The 24,005-nt window shown below is 48.8% G+C and overlaps 1 protein-coding gene across 1 annotated transcript in view; it reads right to left on the bottom strand.

The window, feature by feature from the left end:
* RNF17 (ring finger protein 17) overlaps positions 1-24,005 on the bottom strand; it is a 3,010,943-nt gene that overhangs the window by 689,114 nt on the left and 2,297,824 nt on the right. The window contains exon 31 of the mRNA XM_078657063.1: positions 10,332-10,451. Within this exon, the coding sequence (XP_078513189.1) occupies positions 10,332-10,451 (120 nt within the window). The remainder of the gene's footprint in view (positions 1-10,331; positions 10,452-24,005) is intronic.

Here is a 24,005-nt window from a genome sequence, read left to right as displayed (position 1 = left end):
CATAAGGGTTGTTTGGACTGATACAAGGTGATCACTAGAACTACTGGGATGCTTACGGGTTACTACGCGATTTACAAAACCTTAAATAAAAAATAAAAAATAGTGAGCATCATATATCAGGCCAACTACTCACATTGGTGTGCAGCGGTTGGGATTTGAGCTTGCTGTTGTTTTTACCTCATATAATCTTGAAATATCATTTTAAAGATCACATAAGGTACCATAGGTACATATAACAAGCTTAGAAATACACTGAGTTCTACTGAACCAGCTGTTGTAGTAGAAAGGGCCTAGCACACCCTGACTACAACTCTTAGCAAGGGATCAGTAGGAAAACCCATAGTGTAGGTAGGTGCATCACTTACACCTCACTAGAAGCATGTCTACCCATGGAGAGACTTCAGAGACTCCCCTAGTGGTTAGTGACCCTCCACAGGTCCTTTCCAGATATGCAGCTCTCAGTTTCCAGGAGATCAGACAATTGTGTACCTCCAGGAAATTGAAACAGGGTTCCAACCCTACCACTCCTTTTCTGTTAGGTCTCTTAGAGACATATGATGCTAGAAAGGCCTCTAACCCAGGCCCCTCTAATCCAGATGGGAGCATGCCCCCCTTAGAAGGTACTCCTGGTGATCCAGACTCTAACCTCCCTGAAACAGAGAATGTAGCTGAGGAGGAAGAGGAAGACTTATCTGAGGATGAGGCAGACAATGGGCAACCTTTAGTCAGCAGACTTACAAGGGCCAACTTAGACCTACATAGGGAAGGAACTGGGGGACCCCCAGTACTGACCCTAAGCGGGCCTAACTTTGGGGTTAGAAGAGATAGATCTCATTCTAGGGACTCCAATAGATCTGTGCACTCTCGTGCCTCTCATGTATCTGCTCAAAGGAGGATGACTTCCCCTCAGAGGAGAGAACATGAGGCAAAGATGAGGGAGGCTAATCTGAGGATTCAAAGGGAAGAACTTGCCCTTGCCAAAGAAAAGCTTGCCTTTGCTAGAGAGCAACAGTTGAGTGGGGTAGTCCCCACTGGTGGCAGCAGTATCCCTAGGGATAAAGAAAGGGGTTTTGATACTAGAAACCGGAGTAAAATAGTGCCCTCCTATAAGACAGGAGATGATATCCACAAGTGGATAACTGCTCTGGAGAGGGCCTGCAAAGTACAGCAGGTACCCCAGAGTCAGTGGGCAGCTAGATTGTGGCTCTCCTTTGAAGGTAAAGGTAGAGATAAGCTCCTTACTGTTAGAGATGAGGATGCTAATGATTACCAAGTCTTGAAAACTGCACTGATTGATGGGTTTGGCTTAACAACTGAACAGTACAGGTTAATGTTCAGAGACACCCAGAAAACTCAGGCTCAAGATTGGACTGACTTTGTTGATTGTGCCACTAAGGCTTTGGAAGGCTGGTTACTGGGAAGTAAAGTTACTGATTACACAGGATTGTATAATCTAATTATGAGAGAGCAAATCTTAAATAATTGTCAGAACCAGTTGTTGCATCAGCACTTGATTGACTCAGATCTGACCTCTCCCCAAGAATTGGGAAAGAAGGCAGACAGATGGGTCAGGACAAGGGTCAAGCAGCAGAACCAGGGTGGTGGCCAGAAGAAAACAGAAGCGTAATAATGAGAATAAGCAAAATGACCAGAAGTCTTCAACAGTGCCCCAATAATCTAAGGGGGGTGGGTCCCAGAATTCCCAAAAGAAGAAGAATGATGGTCCTAAGAAACAATGGTGCCAATACTGTAAAAGTAAGACTCACTGGTTTAGTGAGTGCACCAATAAAGGCCAAACTCCTACCACTACTGTCCCTAAGACACCTGCACCCCCTAGTACAGTTAGTAGTGGTAGTGTACCTCTCAAGGCTATAGTTGGGTTAACCCTGGGAACTGAGGTGGGTTCTGACTTAGTTAGAATACCTACTCAGGCAGTTCTTGTTTGTACTGGGGACATGGATATGACCCCTACTGTAAGTCCTAGTATTCTGGGCAAATACAGGCAAACGCCTTTAATCAATGGAAAAATGGTTTAGGCCTACAGGGACACATGTGCCAGTGTCACTATGGTGACACCAACATTTGTAGACCCTGACCAGATCATGCTAGGTTCAGATTACCTAGTGACCAATGCTAGCAATGTCACTACCAACCACAGTATGGCAGTCGTTAATTTCTCCTGGGGAGGGGTAACTGGCCTCAAAAGGGTTGTAGTTAGTTCAGACCTCCCAGTAGATTGTCTTTTGGGCAATGATTTGGAATCCTCACTGTGGTCAGATGTGGAGTACAGGACTCATGTAGAAATGCTAGGTCTCTCCTCACATGTCCTTGCTGTGGCCAGGTCACAGGCCAAGAAATGCCCAGCTGAACAAGTGCTGGATCCTGGAAGAATGGACCAGACACTACCTAAGAGGAAGAGCAGTAGGGTTAAGGCAGAGCCTTATCCCATGCCTCAGGTTGAGGATCAGCCCTCTCAGGAGGCTGACCCAAAGACCCCAGAAGGAACTGTCCTAGAAGAGCTTGAACCTGAACAGGTTGAGTTTCTTGGGACAGGGGGACCTTCCAGGGCAGACTTGAGACAGGCACAGTTAGACTGTTCCTCCCTTGAACCCCTCAGACAGCAGGCTGCTGCTGAGGCTGCAGGGAATGCTACAGGTGCCCACAAGGTATATTGGGATGATGGACTCCTATACTCTGAGGCAAGAGACCCCAAACCTGGTGCTACCAGGAGGCTGGTCATCCCCTTGTCTCTTAGAGGTTTCCTTCTCGCCTTAGCCCATGAGATTCCCCTTGCAGGTCACTTAGGCCAGAACAAGACTTGGGACAGGCTTGCCCCACACTCTCACTGGCCTCATATGTCTGAAGACACTAAAGAGTTTTGTCGCTCATGTGTCACCTGTCAAGCCAGTGGCAAATCAGGTGGCACAACAAAGGCCCCCTTTATACCACTACCTGCGGTGGGGGTGTCCTTTGAAAGAGTGGGGATAGACATTGTTGGACCAATGGACCCCCCAACAGCATCTGGGCACAGATTTATACTGGTGGTAGTGGATCATGCCACCAGGTATCCAGAAGCTATTCCCCTTAGGACCACTACAGCTCCTGTTGTGGCCAGGGCCCTGCTTGGAGTTTTCTCCAGAGTGGGGTTTCCTAAGGAGGTTGTCTCTGACAGAGGTGAAAACTTCATGTCAGGATAGTTGACTGCAATGTGGAAGGAGTGTGGTGTAAATTACAAATTTACCACACCCTATCACCCACAGTGCAATGGGCTTGTGGAGAGATTCAACAAGACCCTAAAAGGGATGATAAAAGGGTTACCTGAAAAGCTTAGGCGAAGATGGGACATCCTTTTACCCTGCCTCCTGTTTGCTTACAGAGAGGTCCCACAGAAGGGGGTTGGATACAGCCCTTTTGAGCTTCTGTTTGGGCATCCTGTAAGAGGACCCCAATGTCTTGTAAACGAAGGATGGGAGTTACCTCTCAAAAAGCCTAAACTTGACATAGTGGACAATGTACTTGGTCTCCGCTCCAGGATGGCAGAGTACATGGAGACGGCATCCAAAAACCTTGAGGCCAGCCAAGAACTTCAAAAAGCTTGGCATGACCAAAAGGCTGTCCTAACTGTTTATCATGCAGGACAGAAGGTGTGGGTGTTGGAGCCAGTGGCCCCAGCAGCTCTCCAAGACAGATGGTCTGGACCCCATACCATTATTGAGCAAAAGGGAGAGGTCACCTACCTGGTGGACCTTGGAACTCCCAGGAGCCCCCACAGGGTGCTTCATGTTAACAGGCTCAAGGCATTTGTCGACAGGGAAAACATGGGCTTGCTCATGGCAACAGATGAGGGACAGGAGGAAGAGAGTGACCCTCTCCCAGACCTGCTCACGCAGAACCCTGATGATGGGTCAGTTGATGGTGTAGTCTTTTCTGACAGCCTCTCTGAGCATCAACAAGAGGATTGCAAACAAGTTCTTCAATCCTTTAGACAAATGTTCTCACTGACACCCAGTCAGACAAACTGGTGCACCCATGAGGTGGACACTGGTGACAGTCTGCCTGTCAAGAGTAAAATCTACAGGCAACCTGACCACGTCAGGGACTGCATAAAGAAAGAAGTACAAAATATGTTGGAATTGGGAGTCATTGAACCCTCAGAGAGCCCTTGGGCTAGTCCTGTAGTTCTAGTGCCAAAACCTCACACCCAGGATGGTAAGAGAGAGATGAGGTTTTGTGTAGACTATAGGGGTCTCAATGCTGTCACTAAGACAGATGCCCATCCAATACCTAGGGCAGATGAACTTATAGACAAGTTGGCTTCTGCAACTTTCTTGAGTACTTTTGACCTAACAGCTGGTTATTGGCAGATCAGGTTAGCTGAGGATGCCAAGGCCAAAACAGCATTTTCTACCCCAGGAGGTCATTACCAATTTGTGGAGATGCCCTTTGGTTTGAAAAATGCACCTGCCACTTTTCAAAGGTTGGTGAACCAAGTTCTCACTGGGTTGGATGACTTTTGTGGAGCTTATCTAGATGATATTGCTGTCTTTAGCTCCACCTGGGAGGATCACCTGATCCACCTGAGGAAAGTTTTGGAGGCCCTGCAAAAGGCAGGCCTCACTATCAAGGCCACCAAGTGCCAGATAGGGCAGAGTCAGGTTGTGTACCTGGGCCACCTTGTGGGTGGAGGCCAGGTTCAACCCTTGGAGAGCAAGATACAGGCCATAAAGGACTGGGCTCCTCCAACCACCCAGACACAGGTCAGAGCCTGCTTGGGCCTATCTGGTTACTATAGGAAGTTTGTCAAAAATCAAGGTTCCATTGTGACACCACTTAATGACTTGACAAGCAAGATAATGCCAAAGAAAGTTCAGTGGACAGTTAGCTGTCAGAAGGCATTCGATGACCTAAAGCAGGCCATGTGTACTGCACCTATTCTCAAGAGTCCTGACTACTCCAAAACCTTCATTGTCCAAACAGATGCATCTGAGTTGGGTGTGGGAGCTGTTCTATCTCAACTGAATATTGATGGTCATGACCAGCCCATTGCTTTTATAAGCAGAAGGCTGACCCCTAGAGAGAAACGTTGGTCAGCTACTGAGAGGGAGGCCTTTGCTGTGGTTTGGGCCCTGAAGAAGTTGAGGCCCTACTTGTTTGGAACTCACTTCAAGATTCAGACCGACCATAAGCCCCTCTTATGGCTAAATCAGATGAAGGATAAAAACCCCAAACTTCTTAGGTGGTCCATTTCCCTACAGGGGGTGGACTTTACAGAGGAGCACAGACCAGGGACTGACCATGGCAATGCAGATGGTCTCTCCAGGTATTTCCACTTAGAACAGGAAGACTCACCTGGTCAGGGTTAGTTTAATGTCCCTACGTTTGGGGGGGGTTATGTAGGAGAGTGGGGTCTGCAATCCTATGGTCACCCCAGATTTTTGCTTTTTGCTTCACTGGTTTACGACTTTCCCTGGCTGTGGGCCTGCTAATCAGACCCACAGCCTAGCTGTTCTCTCTCTAAATTGACATCCATGTACTTTAGGTGCATTTACCAATTGGTACTGGGCCACCTTATCAATCCCTGTACAGTGTACCATAGGTACCCAGGGCATAGGTGTACCCAGGGCCTACCAGGGGCTGAAGCATGTATTATGCCACCCCTGGCTGGCCATCTAAAACTGACACAACTGGCTGCTAAGACAGCTGGGGCAAGGTGGTGTAATCACCCTTTGCTGTAGATATAGTTACCTATATCTAACCCCAAAATGGACACATATACTCCTATCAGTCACTCCAATGGCAGGCCTTATCAATCCTGAAGGCAGAGTGCTTGGAATTATGTGAGATGGTGCTCTGGCATGAGCTGAGCCCGTCTGCAGCTTGCGGAACCAAGTCCTAATAGCTGTTCCATGATAACGCTATACCATATACTCTTAAGTGCATTATGATCCTCGCGGTTGAATGCTAACTCTGGTATAACATGATCAAACCATGTCGAGTAAGGTGTCATACGAATTGGAATACTACCCCCTTGCCAATTCTGGTGACGGGGGTAGCATTCCACCCTTCTAGAGGGACACGACATGTATGTAACTGTGAACCCCCGGTTAAAGTTAACTCGAGCCTTGGCATCACAAAATGGATGCTGCCACCACAGACACAAGTCTGACCTCCTGCTGCTGGGATTCCTTCCAGCGAGGGAGGCTTGGACAAAGGGTTTCCTGCCTTGGGAGGTGCTAGCACCACTCCAGACAGGATTTTGGGTATTGGGTAGGACAGGCCTGAAAGGAATGAGACATGCATGGGGCACACAAGGTGCCCTGTGCATACACCGGTTCAAACCAGTTGCTGGGACATCCCTGCCCCAGCTCTGGCGCGAAAACCGGACAAAGGATAGGGGGTGTAACCACCCCCTCTTCCTGGTCCCACACACAGGAGGGACCTAGTCGTAGTACAGCCCCCTTTAGCAGGATAAAGGTAGGAGCTGGTCCCATTCCAAATTAGATTAATCCTGAACTGAAACTCTACAAGAAGAAACTCTTGACTTTGACTTTCTACAACAGAAGACTGAAGAAATCTCCCTTGTGGGCAAGGAGTGTCCACCCTGCAACTGCAGGCACCATCAAGCGTCCAGCGGCTTCACTTTGTCGTCTTCCCTTGAGGATCCAGACTTCAGAGCCCGACGAGACCCGGATTCCCAGACCTCTCCAACCTCAACTCACATCTGCAGCACAGCTGAGATCCGTGGGTGCGACGAGACACGTGGGGCCGGCCATCTTGGAGAAAACTGCACTTGGCTTCCAGCACGACTTTTGAGGTAAACTCGGCCAAGTGCTTTCGGGATTGGGAAGCCCCAGCCACGAGCAGCCCCTGCACCGAAGATCAGCCCTCCAGCTTACACGAGATCTGCCTGGGGCCCTTCTGCTTGGTTTGCTGCTCGACGCGTTGTCTGGTCAATTGCCGGCTGGCTAGTGACCTCCTAGACGACGAACTTTGAAAACTACACTGCTGGTCTGGTTGCTCCAGACTGGCCCTTGCTCCTTCCCAAAAGAGGAGCACCCTGGTCCACTCCAGACGCCGTTTCCACTCAGCGCGTGGGTTACCTTTGCCAAGGCCTGTTGATTCCAAATCCGGATCCGACACCGCCGACAGCGAGAGCCTGCGTGGGACAGCTCGTGCCTCCATCCTGGTCGTCGAAGACACCTCCTGTTCCACGTGGCTGCAGAGACAAGCGTCCACTCTTCACCTGATCGCGACAACGACATCTGGTTCCTTCCTGGTTCCACTCCAGTCACTGGCTAGTGACTTTGAACATTGTCCCCTCTGCTTTCAGGTCTAAAGCTTTCCTGATCCACCCTTGGATCACACCGGACATCTTCCTCCTTGTCGCCTGCAGCATCTTTTCTTTCAGGCTCCATTGACTTCAACGCAGAAACCAGACACGACTTCGCACCTATACACCCGCAGCCCGTGGGTGAGGTAACAAGAGCATTTTGGTGCTCAAGGGTAGCTTGACTTTCCTAGTGTCCAGATTCACAGTCGTTTTAGTCCTAACCAGTCAGGATTGTCCGTACTCACTTTTTTCTTGAACTGTACTGTCCATAGACGTTGTTACGCATCCCGCGTGTGAGTTCACACTCTGCACACGCGTCCCGTGGGCCTCCTATTACTTACCTAAAGTTAGGATAGCGTAGTCCCAGCGATCTTACAGCCTCTGGACAGCTCCATTCCTTCTATCGATTTCCTTATACCATTTACTTAGTATATGGTTTGCCGTGCCCCTAGGGCACCATTGTAATTTTGTGTGTGCAACTTATCGAATTTTTCCTAAGAGATTGTCATGTGCTTAGCCCTCTGATCTCATAAAGAGTTCAGAGGTGTTTGTTATTAATAAATATATTGTTTATTTTCATAACAACCTGTGTGGTGTCCTTTCATCTGATATTCAAGGGGTTATATTGTGGTAAAACAGCTGGCTTCACATGCCAAAAGAGTTTATCCTAAGACTGCTTTGTCCATGCTACCATTAGGATAGCTGGTCTATAAGGTTGACTTACAACCAATCACCATAAGGGTTGTTTGGACTGATACAAGGTGATCACTAGAACTAGTGAGCATCATATATCAGGCCAACTTCTCACACCCTTCTGCTTGTGTTCTGCTCGACGCGTTGTCCGGTTGCTGGCCAGTTGGCTAGTAGCCCTCTGACGACGATCCTTGTGAAAATCCATCGCTGGTCTGGTTGCTCCAGACTGGCCCTCGCTTCCCTGACAAGGTGAAGTACCTCAGACCCTCCTGGTCTGCACCAGAAGCCTTTTGTGTATTCTGCGTGGGTTGCCTTTGCTTAGGCTTGTTGGCTCCAATCCTGAAGTCAACCCCTCCATTTGCGTGAACCTTCGTGGGACAGCTCCTCTCCTGCACCTGGTCGTCCTCGACGCCTCCTGGACCGCGTGGCTGCAACGACAAGCTTCACATCCTCACCTGATTGCTCCTCGACGACATCTGGTTCCTTCCTGGTTCCACCCGGTCACTGGCTAGTGACCTAGACTCTGTCCCCTCTGCTTTCAGGTCTTCTTCATCCTAGATCCACCCTTGGATCCACCCGGACATCTTCCTCCTGGTCGCCTGCAGCATCTTCTTCCAAGGCTCCATAGGAAACGATGAGAAAACCCGACACACTGACACCTATGCACCCACAGCCCGTGGGTGAGATAACGCGAGTACTTCATTGCTCCTGTAGGGATTGACTATCCTTGTGTCCAGTTTTGCTAGTTGTGTAAACCTAGTTAGACCGGAAGTGTCCTAAAACTTCATTACTTACCTTATTACGTTCCTATTGACTTTCTATTGACTCTCGTATGAGAGTACGGACTCTGCACACGCCGCCTGTGGGCCTCCTACTCCTAACCTAAGGGTCAGATAGTGTAGCCCCAGCGATCCTCTAGGCCCTAGGCCTTTCCTTTTCCCGAGTCGTGGTTCTTATACCACTTACTTAGTATATGGTTTTACGCGCCCCTAGGGCCTAACTGTAAATTGTGCTATTTAAAGTATTTCTAAGTGTAACTTGTTATGGGCTTTTGCCTCTGATCTCATAAAGAGTTCAGAGGAGTGTGTTAGTGAATAAATACATATATATTTTATATATATCCTGTGTGGTGTCCTTTCACTTGGTATTCAAGGGGTTACATATGGTAAAACAGCTGGCTTTACACGCCCTCAAGAGTCTTTTAGCCTAAGACTGTTCTGTCCACGCTACCTCTAGGATAGCTGGTCTATAAGGTTGACTTTACAACCATCACCATAAGGGTTGTTTGTACTGGTTCAAGATGCTCACTAGAATAGTGATCATATACCAGGCCAACTTCTCACACTGCTCTTAGGAAAAAATCTCTCCTTCTGGTCCCAAGATTGGTGGCCGCCTGATCGTGGCCAACTTCCTTCCCCGGTTACTAAGGTAAAAAACCTTTGCGTGATATTTGACAGGCAACTGACCTTTGAAGGGCATGTTAACGGAGTTACCTCGGTCTCCTTCTTCACCATGAAACTACTAAGAAAAATCTTCCCCTTTATACCTAAAGATTTGCATAAAATGGTAATCTCTGAATCGGTACTTTTAAAAATAGACTACGTAAATGAACTATTTGTGAATATTAGGAAAAAAATCCTTAACAAGCTGCAGACTCTGCAAAACTCAGTATCAGCCACCCTCCCACTTCTCCACTGGCTACCCATTGAGAAACTCATACGTTAATGATTTGCTTTTAGGACTCTTCATGGAGAAAGTCCTGAATATTTTAGGCTAAGCTTTCACGGATACATTCGCCAAGACCACTTTGTTCAGAATCAGCATTTAACGTGATTGTTCCAAGAGCAAAGAAAGCACAGTGGGGCAGGAGAAGCTTCATAGGCAGCACTTACCATCCCTGAAACAGTCTCCCTCTAATTTAAAAAAAAGGAAACAGACCTCATCGCTTTCAGGAAAAAAATGAAAAAATGGCTTTTTAAATTATACGGATCATTCAGTCTCGACCAGTCACTGCACTGATTCTACGTGCCTTATGAATGAATATTCAATTTCAAAGAATAACTGCCTGCACCACCTTGTATAGCAAGAATACTATGTCACTTGCTTGATCAGCATGAGCATCTCAATCTTGGCTTCATACATGTCCTCTAACTTTAAATACTTGCAAAAGCCTTTTGGCTAGGCATTACAGATCACATACAGCCCAAACAAACTCAGTAGTCACGGAGATGTACTCTTTTGTTGACTGCGACAATTAAGTAAAACATTAAAGCTCCAATATTCATGAAACAATGAAGGTTCGACTCACAGGTAAAATGTTGTGCAGCTCACATGGTATGGCGAACTGGGGTACTTCAGGATACAAAACAGATGGACAGAGGTGACACTGAGGAATCTTTTCAATATCTCCATAGTCAACATAATACACCTACAACATAAAATGCATCATGTTCCATCATTTGATTAATTCTTTGATCATACAGTAACACAAAGCCCACACCTATCCGTCATAAACACCCTAAAATGAAATTAAGGTTGCGGAAACAAACCATTATAAATAATCATTACATTTCTTAAATTGAACTGCCGGAATTGCACTTAAAATCAAAGGCCAATTAGAGATACAGCTAGCCCTGAGGAAAGGATTCTCCTCCCCATGTGATGTAAGGCTGCCTATAAATCATGTACACACATAAAAAGATAACAGTAAATTTATGGAGCGCCTATAGATTCCATTGCAGGCCACCTGCCCAACATAAGTCACTGAGTATGCACACCAGTACAAATTCATACTGGTCAGGACAAAAAGCTAGACTCACTGGTGACATAAGGAACCCTTGCCACCTCCTGTGATTTGCACTGCAGGGAAAGGTAAGAGGCCATAAGGTGCTCTATCAGATTCACACCAGGTTTAATCAACACCGCAGCTAGACCCCAAGACACTTCGCATTTGCTGCCATAAAAATTTGAAAAACAGAGGTCAAGCCCCTGTTTGTCCATTCCCACAAGTCATAATATCTCACATGTACTTGAGGATGCAAGCTTGAATTTGAGGGCAGAAGAAGGAGGAACAAATGACAAAAGTCCCCAGTGCCACCATAGATAGTTGCTGTGTCCACCTGGACTTACTATATGGGGCACAATTAAATTTAAGGGTTGCACCCGGCACTAATCTAGACAACCGTTATGGTGATTATAGTGGTCTTAGAGACACTCATAGAAAGCTCTCTAAGTGGTAGCTGTGGAAAGCAGCCTTCAGGCTTAGTCCAGAAGGAGTGTTAAGCAGCTTGTTTTATCAGTACTAAGTATTTAGTGTAGGTTAAGTGAAAAAGAACCATACAGTGTAGGTATAAAAATGCGTGTTTATTATAAACATTCGCTAACACATTGGTAGATCTCCTACCCAGAGATATGAACACAATGAACAAGTTACTTACCTTCAGTAACGCATAATCTGGTAGAGAGTCTATCTAGCTGCAGCAGATTCTTTACCTTTGAATTCCGCAGGCGTCAGGCTAGATCTGGAAACTTTTGCTGAGCAATACCCCTTGCGTGAGATATCGGGTGGATCCATTCGGCTCCGCATGACATCGTTGGCATCGGTTATGACGTTGCGGTGCCTACATAGGCGCCACCCAAGCACGCTGGCATCATACTTTCCGTTTTTTCCACGTCAGAAGCACAGAGCCATGAAGTGACTGATGAAAACGTGTGCAAAACTAGGGCCCTGAAAGAGGAGTAACCCTATATTTACAACATCAGTCCGTGAAGCGGGGAGGCATGGGTGTGGCTGTAAGGAATCTGCAGCTATATAGAGTTTCTTACAGATAATGCATTACCGAAGGTAAGCAACTTGTTCATCTGATAGAGACTTATAGCTGCAGATTCCTTACTTTTGAGTCAGATACCCGAACCATACCATCCCGGCAGTGGGTTGTGGACTCATGAGCTAGTCTAAAAAGTTCTGCAGGACTGAGTGGGCAAAGTGCCCCTCCCTGTGCACTTGACCATCAGGGCAATAATGTTTTGCCAACATGTGCAACGATGCCCACGTCGCTGTCTGACAGATGTCTTGAACTGGGACACCACGTACCAAGGCCGTATTTGCAGCCTCTCCCCGGGTGGAATGGGCCCTTAATCCCTCAGGGGGCTGCTTCTTCGCCAAGGCATAACAGATTTTAATACAGAAAACAACCCAGCAAGAGATGGTTCTTTTCTGCACTGCCTTTCCATTCTTTGCTCCCACATATCCCACAAAGAGTTGGTCATCCGCCCAGAACTCTTGTGCGGTCAAGGTAGAAACACAATGCTCTTTTTGGGTCCAGTCGGTGGAGACGGTCCTCCTCCTTAGGGGGATATGGGGGAGCAAAGAAGGTGGGCAAAGTAATTTACTGACCCAGATGGCATGGGGTCACAACCTTAGGTAAGAATGATGCCCTGGCGCAAAGCACCACCATGTCCGGAAAGGACATGAGATAAGGGGGCGAGCTGGATAACGCCTGCAATTCACTCACCCTCCAAGATGATATAATCGCTACTAAAAAGGCTGTTTTGATGGTCAACAGCCGGAGGGGACAATTGTGCAAAGGCTCGAAAGGAGTGCACATAAGATAAGTGAGGACCAAATTATGGTCTCACTGTGGCATAACAAAAGGTGTAGGTGGAAATAAGTGAACCAATCCTTTCAGACATAAATCTATTTGCAATGGGATATTTAAAGAGAGAGGGCCGATCTGGCAGCAGCAAAAAAGCAGATAGAGCAGAAAGGTAACCCTTGAGAGTTCCCAAAGCAGAGCCCTGCTGGGCAAGGGTTAGAATGAACAAAAGGACAGTAGAAAGAGAAGCAGAAAGAGGGTCAATAGACCTTTCTATACAGTATAATAAAAACGTCCGCCAACGGCAGGCTTATACCGACTTAGTGGAGGGACACCGGGCAGCCAAAATACATTACAGACTTCGGGAGGAAGGTCAAAGGCCATCAACTGTCACTACTCAATCTCCACGCATGGAGGCACAGAGATGACAGATTCGGGTGGAGAACCCTCCTTTGCTGCTGCGACAGAAGATCCTCCCGAAGGGGCAGCCTGATCGGAGGATCGAAACTCATGCTCAGAAGCTCTGGGTACCAGACTCTCCTTGCCCAGTCTGGCGCCACAAGGATGACTTGGGCCCGGTTGCTCCTGATCTTCTTCAGAACCCTGGGTAGGAGTGGTATGGGCGGAAAGACGTACAACAGGCCTGAGCTCCACTTGCAACGAAAGGAGTCACTGAGCGATAGCGCCTTGGAAACTCCAGCGTGCAGTACAGCTGACATTGTGCGTTCTCTTTGAAGGTGAATAAATCTAACCAAGTTTCTCCCCACTGTTGAAAGGGACCTTGCGCCACCTCCGACTGGAGACGGCATTTGTGATCCCGAAGGCATCGACGGCTGAGATTGTCCACGCTGGCATTCAGAGAACCTGCTAGTTGTTGAAACATCAGGGTTATGCCCAGCTGTTCCAGCCATGTCCAGAGACGCAGGGCCTCTCGACAATGGGTCCACGACTCCACCCCGCCTTGCTTGTTGCAGTACCACATGGCGGTGGTGTTATCCGTGAACACCTCCAACAACTTCCTCTTGACAGAGGGAAGAAATGCTTTCAATGCCAACCGAATCCCGCAAAGCTTCAACAAGTATAAATGGAGTCCCGTCTCCGCCGGAGACCAGTGATCCCTGATTTCCGCCTCTCCCATGTGGCTTTCCCATCCCAAAAGAGACCCATTCATCACAACTGTGAAATCTGGTTGGGGAAGAGAGAGAGGTCTGCCGCTGACCCAATCACGGTTCGTTAACCATCACTGCAGTTCCTTCTGAGATCTGAACCACGTCAGTGAGATTTCCCCGATGCTGTGCCTTTGGAACTTCAAGACCCACTGCAGAGCCCAAATACGCCACTTTGCGTGTCTTACCGACAGGATTTACGAGGTCATGAGACCCAACAATCTCAGAGTCAGTCTAACCGAAATCCAGGATAGAACTGAACATCGGAATCAAAACCTGAATATCCTGGACTCGCTGCTCAGGCGGATAAGCCTGAAACAGCACTGTGTGCAGAACAGCTCAGATGAAAGGGAGCATCTGAGAAGGAGTCAGGTGTGACTTCGGCATGCTTACAGAGAACCCCAGCGAATGCAGGAGGTCCGCCGTAGTCTGAAGGTGGGAGATGACTGCCTGGCGTGAGGACGCCTTCAACAGCCAGTCATCTAGGGAGGGAAAGACTGAAACCCCTAACCTGCCCAGATGAGCTGCAACCCCGGCCATCACCTTGGTGTACACCTGAGGGGCACTGGTAAGACCGAAGGGGAGCACTGTAAACCGAAAGTGCTTGTGGCCTACCTTTAGCCACAGGTAACCCCTGTAGCCTGGCAGGATGGGAATGTGAAATATGCATCCTGAAGGTCCAATGTCAGCATTCAGTCTCCTTGGGCTAGGGCAGACAAGACCTGAGCCAAAGTGAGCTTCTTGAATTGCTCCTTCTTGAGGAAGAGAGTGACTGTCCGAAGATCTAAAATGGGCCAAAGCCCCTTTATTCTTCAGATTTAGAAAGTAGCAGGAATAAAAGCCACTGCCTACTTCTGAAGCTGGGGCCCTTTCTATTGCTCCTTCGGCCAAAAGAGCTGTAACTTCCCCTTGGAGCAACTTCAAATGTTCCTCTGCCAGCAGTTCCTGAGTTGGCGGAATAGTAGGAGGAAAAGAAAGGAAAGGAAGAGAATAGCCCTCCTGGATGATCAGCAAGACCCACTTGTCTGTTGTTATAGATCTCCAGCGGGGGAGATGATGAATTCTCCCACACACTGGAATAGTGTGGTCCTGTAGAATCAGCATAGGAGTGCTTAGAGGCTGGGGCTGCTGGGGGCAGTGTGGCAGATGACTTCTAGCCTCTAATTCAGAGGACGGAATGTACAGCGTCCACGCACTGCTTGAGCAGTCTGTGCGGGGCGGTGGCTGGGATAGGGCTGACGCGGCTGGAAACCCCTTCCGTTGCCACAAAAAGGACAAAAGGAATATTGGCCGCGATGAGTGGAGGAGAGGCCCAAGGATCTGGTCATAGCTCCAGAGTCCTTGAAACTGACCAGGGCTGAATCTGCCTTTTCCCCCAAAAAGCGTGTTCCATCAAAGGGCATGTACATCAAATTAGCCTGGCCATCCCCATAGAAGCCAATTGTACAAAGCCAGGTGTGGCGCCTCAAGGCCACAGTCGTTGAAATAGATCTGCCCAGCGAATCCGTCGTATCAAATCACACCGTATGGCGAATATAGCTGCTTCTCTCCTTGACAGCTTGGGAGAGCACAGACTGGGCCTCCTCCGGGACTTGTGGCAGCACCTGCCCAACAGTCTTCCAAAGAGAGTGGCAGAAACCCAATAAGCATGCGTTATTCACCAACCTCAATGCCAGACTGGAGGAAGAAAACATCATCTACCCGAATGAGTCTAGTCTCTTGGCTTCCCTATCCGGAGGGGCGGAAGGGAATGTGCCCTGAGAAGTAGAGGCCTGCACCACCAAACTTTCTGGAGTGGGGTGTTGGCTGAGGAACTTTGGGTCGTCCAGAGCCGGGCGATGGCGACGTGCAATCATCCTATTCACAGGAGCCCCTGTGCTAGGCTTAGACCATGTTCCTAGAAGGACGTCCGTAAGTGCCCCATTAAAGGGCAATAGGGGTTAAGAGGTGAAAGCCCCAGGTTGAAGAACTTCGGTCAAGAAAATAGTCCTGACCTGATATGGGAAACTCCAGTCCAAGGACCTCAGCTGCCCTCTTAACCACCATGGCATAGGACACCTCTTCCTCTGTAGCCACTTTAGGAGGAAAGAGCATGCCAGTGTCTGGGGAAGTATCCAGACCAATGGCTTCCCCAAGTTCCCCATACCAGTCCATAATCTCATCAGACACATCCTGGTTCTCTAGAGGGTCTCAAGCCTCCTCCCATTCCTCTCCTGAGCTCAGTGTAGGAGAGTAGGATCTGCTTCCTATGGTTACCCCCACTTTTTGCTGTGTTTCACTGGTTTATCGACTTTAGTCTGGCTGTGGCCCTGCTAATCAGGACCACAGCCTAGCTGCTCTCTCTCTAAAATGATTGCATGTGCATTAGGTACATACCAGATTGGTTACTGGGTCACCCTTATGAGTCCCTAGTATATGGTACCTAAGGTACAAAGGGCATAGGTACCCCAGAGGCCTACCAGGGGCTGAAGCATGTATTATGCCACCCCTGGAAAGCCTTCCTGAATGGCACCACAGGTCTGCACTTGCAGCCTGGGTAAGGTGGTGTAAACACCCCTTACTTAGATATAGTATACCTATATCTACCTATATATATAGACACATATTAACCTATAAGTCACTCCTATGGCAGGCCTTGACAATCCTGAAGGCAGAGTGCTTGGTTTTGTGTGAGAGGGTGCCCTAGCATGAGCTGAGTCCCTCTGCAGTTTTCGGAAGCCCTTCCTTATAGCTGTTCTATGATATAGCCATACCATATACTCTTAAGTGCATTATAATCCTCGCGGTAAATGCTAACTTTGGTTTGGCTTTATCAAAACATGTTGTCTTTGGTGGCAAACACTTTGGAATACTAACCCCCGCCAGTTCTGGTGGCGGGGGTAGCATTCCACCCTTCTAGAGGGAGAAGACATGTACACACTTACTTACCCGGTAAATGTTTAAAAGAGCCTCAGCATCACAAAATGGATGCTGCTGCCACAGACACAAGTCTGTTCCCCTGCTGTTGGACGAAACTCCGGCAGGGGAGGCCTGGACAATAGGTTTCCTGCCCAGGGAGGTGGCAGCACCTCCCCAGACAGGCTTTAGTGTATTGGGGCAGGGAGGGTTGCACTCAGCCCCAGCTCTGGCGCGAAACTGGACAAAGGTGGGACCCTAGAGTTGGTCCAACCCTTAAACTTGGTATAAGTATAGGAACCCAGTCACTAGGAATTTAGATTACCCTGGACGAAACTCTAAAGATGAAATCTTGGACCTTCGACATTCCATATCGACTGGAAGACGGAAGAAATCTCCCTTGGGGTCAAGGAGTGACTCCCCTGTTCAAACAGGCACCAAAGAAAGATCTTGCCGGTCTACATTTTCAAGGCTCCCGACGGATCCCGAAGAATCTGCGACACAGGACATGGACTTCCAGACATCTCCAAGGCTGACACGAGACCCCAGCGAAGCCGAGATCTGTAGCTATCACGAGAGATGTGGTACCGGAACTCCTGGACATCCTGCAATTGTCCAAGTGCACCTACTTCCTGAAGTTTCCCTAAGTTGTGCATTAGGCTATTTGTTGCCCTCGCTCTGAGCACCTTTTGCATTGAAGCTTAGAGGCCTACACTCCTCGTGTGTCCCGTGGGCCAGCTTTCTGCATTGCAGCTCGAGACTCCTTCCCGATCCCTAGTCCGTTGGCTAGTGGGTCCCCACGAAGGACAATCCTTTGATTCTTGGGTTTTCCTGGTTGCTCCAGACGTGCCTTGACTCCCCTCCAAAGGGCGAGTCCCTCAGACCTTGCTGGTCTGCACCGAAGCCAATCTTGTCGTCTTGTGTGGGTTGCTCTTGCCCAGGCTTGTTAGGTCCAATCCGGATACAGACGCTGCAGCAATGGACATCCGACGTGGGACAGCTCAAATCCAGCTCCCTGTTGTCGTCGACGCTGTGAGAAGTTGGCCTGGTATATGATGTTCACTATTCTAGTGAAAACCTTGCACCAGTCCAAACAACCCTTATGGTGATGATTGTAAAGTCAACCTTATAGACCAGCTATCCTAGTGGTAGCGTGGACAGAACAGTCTTAGGCTAAAAGACTCTTGAGGGCGTGTAAAGCCAGCTGTTTTACCATAAGTAACCCCTTGAATACCAAATGAAAGGACACCACACAGGATATATATAAAATATATATGTATTTATTCACTAAAACACTCCTCTGAACTCTTTATGAGGTCAGAAGCATAAGCACATAGCAAGTTACTCTTAGAAATACTTTAAATAGCACAATTTACAGTTAGGCCCTAGGGGTGCGTAAAACCATATACTAAGTAAGTGGTATAAGAATCACGACTTGGGAAAGGAGAAGGCCTAGGGCCTAGAGAATCGCTGGGGCTACACTATCTGAACCTTAGGTTAGGAGTGGGAGGCCCACAGGCGGCGGCGTGTGCAGTGTCAGTACACTCACGCGAGAGTCAATAGAAAGTCAATGGAAACTTAGAAAGGTAAGTAATGAAGATTTAGGACACTTCCGGTCTAACTAGGAATATACAACTAGCAAAACTAGACACTAGGATAGTCAATCCATACAGGACCACCGAAGTACTCGCGTTACCTCACCCACGGGCTGTGGGTGCATAGGTGTCCAAGTGTCGGGTTTTCTCGTTGTTTCCTATGGAGCCTTGGAAGAAGATGCTGCAGGCGGCCAGGAGGAAGATGTCCGGGTGGATCCAAGGGTGGATCGACGATGAAGAAGACCGGAAAGCAGAGGGGACAGAGTCTAGGTCACTAGCCAGTGACCGGGTGGAACCAGGGAGGAACCAGACGTCGTCGAGGAACAATCAGGTGCTGTCGTGAAGCTTGTCGTTGCAGCCACGTGGACCAGGAGGCGTCGAGGACGACCAGGTGCTGGAGAGGAGGTGTCCCACGAAGGTTCTCGCAGATGGAGGGGTCGACTTCAAGATCAGAGCCAACAAGCCTAAGCAAGGCAACCCACGCAGGATACACAAGAGCTTCTGGTGCAGACCAGGAGGGTCTGAGGTACTTCACCTTTTCAGGGAAGCAAGTGCCAGTCTGGAGCAACCAGACCAGCGATGGATTTTCAAAAGAATCGTCGTGATAGGGCTACTAGCCAACTGGCCAGCAACCGGGACAATGCGTCGAGCAGAACACAAGCAGAAGGGCCCCACGCAGATCTCGTGGAGTGTGGAGGGCTGGTCTTCGGTGCAGGTGGAGCTCGGTGTCGGGGTATCTCAGTCCCCAGTGCACAGCTTTGAGGATGCCTCAGGAGCTGCGCTGTTAGCAAGTTGAAGACTTTCCAAGTTGCCTGGTTCCACGGGTTCCGACGCCTTCCACGGGGCTCAGCTGTGCTGGAGTCGTGCAGTGGGGTCAGAGAGGTCCAAGAGTCGAAGTCTTGTCAGGCTCTGTGCTCGGGTTCCGCCGGGAACGGGGACAAAGCAAGCAGTCGAGGTGCTGAACGGTGCCTGGTTGCCCAGGGTGGTCACTCCTTGGCCACAAGGGAGATTCTTCAGTCTTCAGCTTCAGGTGAATGTCGAAGGGTCCAGAGTTTCGTTTCAAGTCGATTCCAGGATTAATCTAAAGTCTTGGGGTCCAGCTCCTACCTTTATACAACTTTAAGGGGCTGGTTTGGTTTCTAGGTCCCTCCTATGGGTGGGACCAGGAAGGGGGGTGGTTACACCCCCTTTCCTTTGTCCAGTTTCGCGCCAGAGCTGGGGCTGGAGTGCCCCAGCAACCGGTTTAAACTGGGGTATGCATGAAGCACCTAGTGTGCCTCAGGCAGTGTCTCATTCTATTCAGCCCTCCCTGTCCCAATACACAAAGTCCTGTCTGGGGTGGTGCTCGCACCTCTCCAGGCAGGAAACCTATTGTCCAAACCTCCGTGACTGGAAGGACTCCCAGCAGCAGGAGGTCAGACTTGTGTCTGTGGCAGCAGCGTCCATTTTGTGACGCTGGGGCTCTGGTTAACTTTAACCGGGATAATCAGAACTAACATGTCTTCTCCCTCTAGAAGGGTGGATTGCTACCCTTGTCGCCAGAATTGGTGAGGGGGTAGTATTCCAAAGCGTATGACACCTTACACGACATGTTTAGATAAAGCCAAACCAAAGTTAGCATTCAACCGCGAGGATTATAAGGCACTTAAGAGTATATGGTATGGCAATATCATAGAACAGCTATAAGGACATGGTTCCGCAAGCTGTAGACAGGCTCAGCTCATGCTAGAGCACCATCTCACACATAACCAAGCACACTGCCTTCAGGATTGTTAAGGCCTGCCATAGGAGTGACTTATAGGTTACTGTGTGTCTATATATAAGGGTAGGTATAGGAATACTATACCTAAGCAAGGGGTGATTACACGACCTTGCCCCAGCTGAGTGATCAGCCAGTTGTGTCAGTTTTGAGTGGCCAGCCAGGGGTGGCATAATACATGCTGCAGCCCCTGGTAGGCCTTGGTTGCACCTATGCCCCGAGTACCTATGCACTCTCTCTAAATTCAAACCATGTACTCTAGGTACATACACAATTGGGAATTGATTCACCTTATCAGCCCCTGTAGAAGTGTACCCTAGGTACTCAGGGCATAGGTGCAACCAAGGCCTACCAGGGGCTGCAGCATGTATTATGCCACCGCTGGCTGGCCACTCAAACTGACACAACTGGCTGATCACTCAGCTGGGGCAAGGTCGTGTAATCACCCCTTGCTTAGGTATAGTATTCCTATACCTACCCTTATATATAGACACACAGTAACCTATAAGTCACTCCTATGGCAGGCCTCGACAATCCTGGAGGCAGAGTGCTTGGTTTTACGTGAGAGGGTGCCCTAACATGAATTGAGCCCCTCTGCACCTTTCGGAACCATCTCCTTATAGCTGTTCTATGATATAGCCATACCATATACTCTTAAGTGCATTATAATCCTCGCGGTTAATGCTAACTTTGGTTTGGCTTTATCAAAACATGTTGTGTAAGGTGTCAAACACTTAGGAATACTACCCCACGCCAATTCTGGCGTCGGGGATAGCATTCCACCCTTTTAGAGGGAGAAGACATGTAGTTACTGCTTTACCCCGTTAAAGTTAAACAGAGCCTCAGCATCACAAAATGGATGCTGCTGCCACAGACACGCGTCTGACCTCCTGCTGCTGGGGGATACTCCAGCAAGGGAGGCCTGGACAATAGGTTTCCTGTCGAGGGAGGTGCCAGAACCTCCCCAGACAGCCTGTAGTGTTTTGGGGCAGGGAGGGTTGAATGGAAAGATGCTTTTCCAGACACTGCCTGGGGCACACAAGGTGCTCCATGCATAGCCCGGTTCAAACCAGTTGCTGGGGCACTCCAGCCCTGCTCTGGCGCGAAACTGGACAAAGGTAAAGGGGTGTAACCACCCCCTTCCTAGGTCTACCCATAGGAGGGACCTAGCAGGTAATCCAGCCCATTTTCTTAGTATAAAGATAGGTGCTGTGTCCCCAGGACTTTAGATTATCCTAGAACGAAACTCTGATACAAAACTCTTGGACCTTCGGCGTTCTATTCTGACTAGAAGACTGAAGACATTTCCCTTGTGGTCAAGGAGTGACCACCCTGTGCAAACAGGCACCACCAGTAACTTGCCGGTCTGCTTTGTCGGCGCTCCCGCCGGGTCTCGAAGACTCCGCGACACAGGAACTGGACTCTCAGACTTCTCTGACTCCGACCCACATCCACAGCAAAGCTGAGACCCGTGGCGGACACGAGAGACGTGGGACCGGACTCCCTGGACATCCTGCATTTTGCTAACAGTGCAACTAGCGAGGCACCCTCGCAGTTGTGCATTGGGGTTTGAGAAGCATGAGACCCGAGCGCCATTTGCACCAAAGCTCAGCCCTCCACACTCCACGAGTGCCGCGTGGGGCCTGCTCCTGCATTTCAGCTCGACACGTCTTCCCGGTTGCTAGCCCTCTGGCTAGTTAGCCCCCTGAAGACATTTGTTTGTATTTACACAGCTGGCCTGGTTGCTCCAGGCTTGCTCCAGCTTCCGTCCAAAGGAGAAGCTACCCAGACCTTGCTGGTCTGACTCAAAGCCAATCTTCACTTCCTGCATGGATTGCGTTTGCCAAGGCTTGTTGGGTCCACTCCGGATACCGACACCGCAGTCAACTAGATCCTTCGTGGGACAGCTCGAATCCAGCTCCTGGTCGTCGTCGACACCTCCTGGTCCTCGTGGCTGCAGAGACAAGCTTCACCTCTTCACCTGAAATCAACTCGACATCGCCTGGTTCCTTCCTGGTCACTGGCTAGTGACGCAGACTCTGTCCCCTCTGCTGTCAGGTTCTTCACATCTTCAATCCACCCTTGGATCCACCGGGACACTTTTCCTCTGGTCGCCTGCAGCACATCTTTGCAGATCTCCATAGAAAACGACGACAAACCCTGACACGAAAAGACACCTATGCACCCGGCTTCCCTGGGTGAGGTAACTCGAGTACTCCGGTGTTCCTGTGGGTCTTGACTCTCGAAGTGTCCTAGTTTAAAGGGGTTTTACCGTAGTCAATCCGGAAGTGTCCTTAAACAGTAACTGTGTAACTTCTTCGTTCTCCATTATAAGTCAATGGTAACTCGCGACTGTGTTAAGACACTGCATGTGTCTCCCGTGGGTCTCCTACTTCCTAACCTTTGGTTGTTTAGTGTAGCCCCGGCGATTTCCGAGGCCCTAGGCCTATTCACTATTTCTGAAGTGGTTCTTATACCACTTACTTAGTATATGATTTTTGAGGCCCCTAGGGCATAACTGTATTTGTGCAACTTATCGTATGCTAATTGAGTAACTTGTGATGTACTTCGATCTCTGACTTCATAAAGAGTGCAGAGGGGTTGTGTTAGAAATAAATACATATATATTTGATATATACCTTGTGTGGAGTCCTTTCATTTGGTATTCAAGGGAATATAATTGGTAAAACAGCTTGCTTCACATGCTCTCTGAAGTTTTAGCCTAAGACTGCTGGTCCATGCTACCACTAGGATAGCTTGTCTATAAGGTTGACTTTACAACCACCATCAATAAGGGTCGTTTAGACTGGTGCAAGGTGCCCACTAGAATAGTGGACATCTTATGCCAGGCTAACTTCTCACGCCGGGAATACAGGGGGTCTCCCTAGGGGAGTCACCCAGTACATGGGATCTAACTTCCAATACATGAATCTGTATCGGGGTAAAATTCTAACATGTTTGATACCAAACATGACCGGTTTCGATGCAGTAAATATATAGTTAGGCATCTTGTAATTGACTTGATGTCCACTATATGTAGAAAATTACTGACCCCTTACAAAGACTGGGGACTCGACTCCTGGGTTTTTAGTGGGGAGGAGGAGGGGGGGTGTCCTGCTCATGCTTAGTACCAAGCACCCTGCCTTCCGGATTGAAGGGACTACCTTAGGGATGACTTCTAGGTTTTAAGTTTTAAAGCAACACCCTAGAAAGTTTGGGACTTTCACCCTTCATTTGTTCAAGCCATAAGAGGGGCTATGGTCTGTCTGAACAATGAAGTGAGTACCAAACTGGTATGGTCTCAACTTCAAGGCCCAGACCACAGAAGGCCTCCCTCTTAATAGCTGACCAACGTTTTGGGGGTCAACCTTCTGCTTATAAAAGATACTGGTTCGTCCTGGCCCTTTGCTTTAAGTTGTGATAACACAGCTCCTACCCCCAACTCAAAAGTATCGGTCTAGACAATGAAGGTTTTAGAGTAATGCACAAGTTACTTACCTTCGGTAACAATATATCTGTAAGAGACATTAGTTAGTTAGATTCCTTACCTTAGAATAACCCCCAGGTGTCAGACTGGATCCGGAAAGTTTTCGTCAGCAGTACCCCTGCGCGTCGGTAGGCATCGTCTGCGGCTCTGCGTCCGTCGTCGTCGTGATCGCCGGAATGACGTCGTCAGAGTACTTAGCGACGCCGCCCTCGTGCGCGGACGTCAGTTCTGTACATAGCTTTCCGCGCCAGGAATGCAGAGCCATGCAAGAAACCGACACTGGTGCCATGAAACTAGGGCCCTGAAAGGGATGACCTTAACCCTAGATATCGGTTCGTAGAATGGGGAGGATGGGTGGGGTGGTGAGGAATCTAACCAACTTATGTTTCTTACAGATATATCGTTACCGAAGGTAAGTAACTTGTGCATCTGAAATAAACACGTTAGTTAGATTCCTTACCTTAGAATAGATACCCTAGAAATAC

Source organism: Lissotriton helveticus, chromosome 8 (genome assembly GCF_964261635.1).
Source record: "Lissotriton helveticus chromosome 8, aLisHel1.1, whole genome shotgun sequence".
In the NCBI taxonomy this organism is placed as follows: domain Eukaryota; kingdom Metazoa; phylum Chordata; class Amphibia; order Caudata; family Salamandridae; genus Lissotriton; species Lissotriton helveticus.
This window is presented reverse-complemented; position numbering and strand designations above follow the sequence as displayed.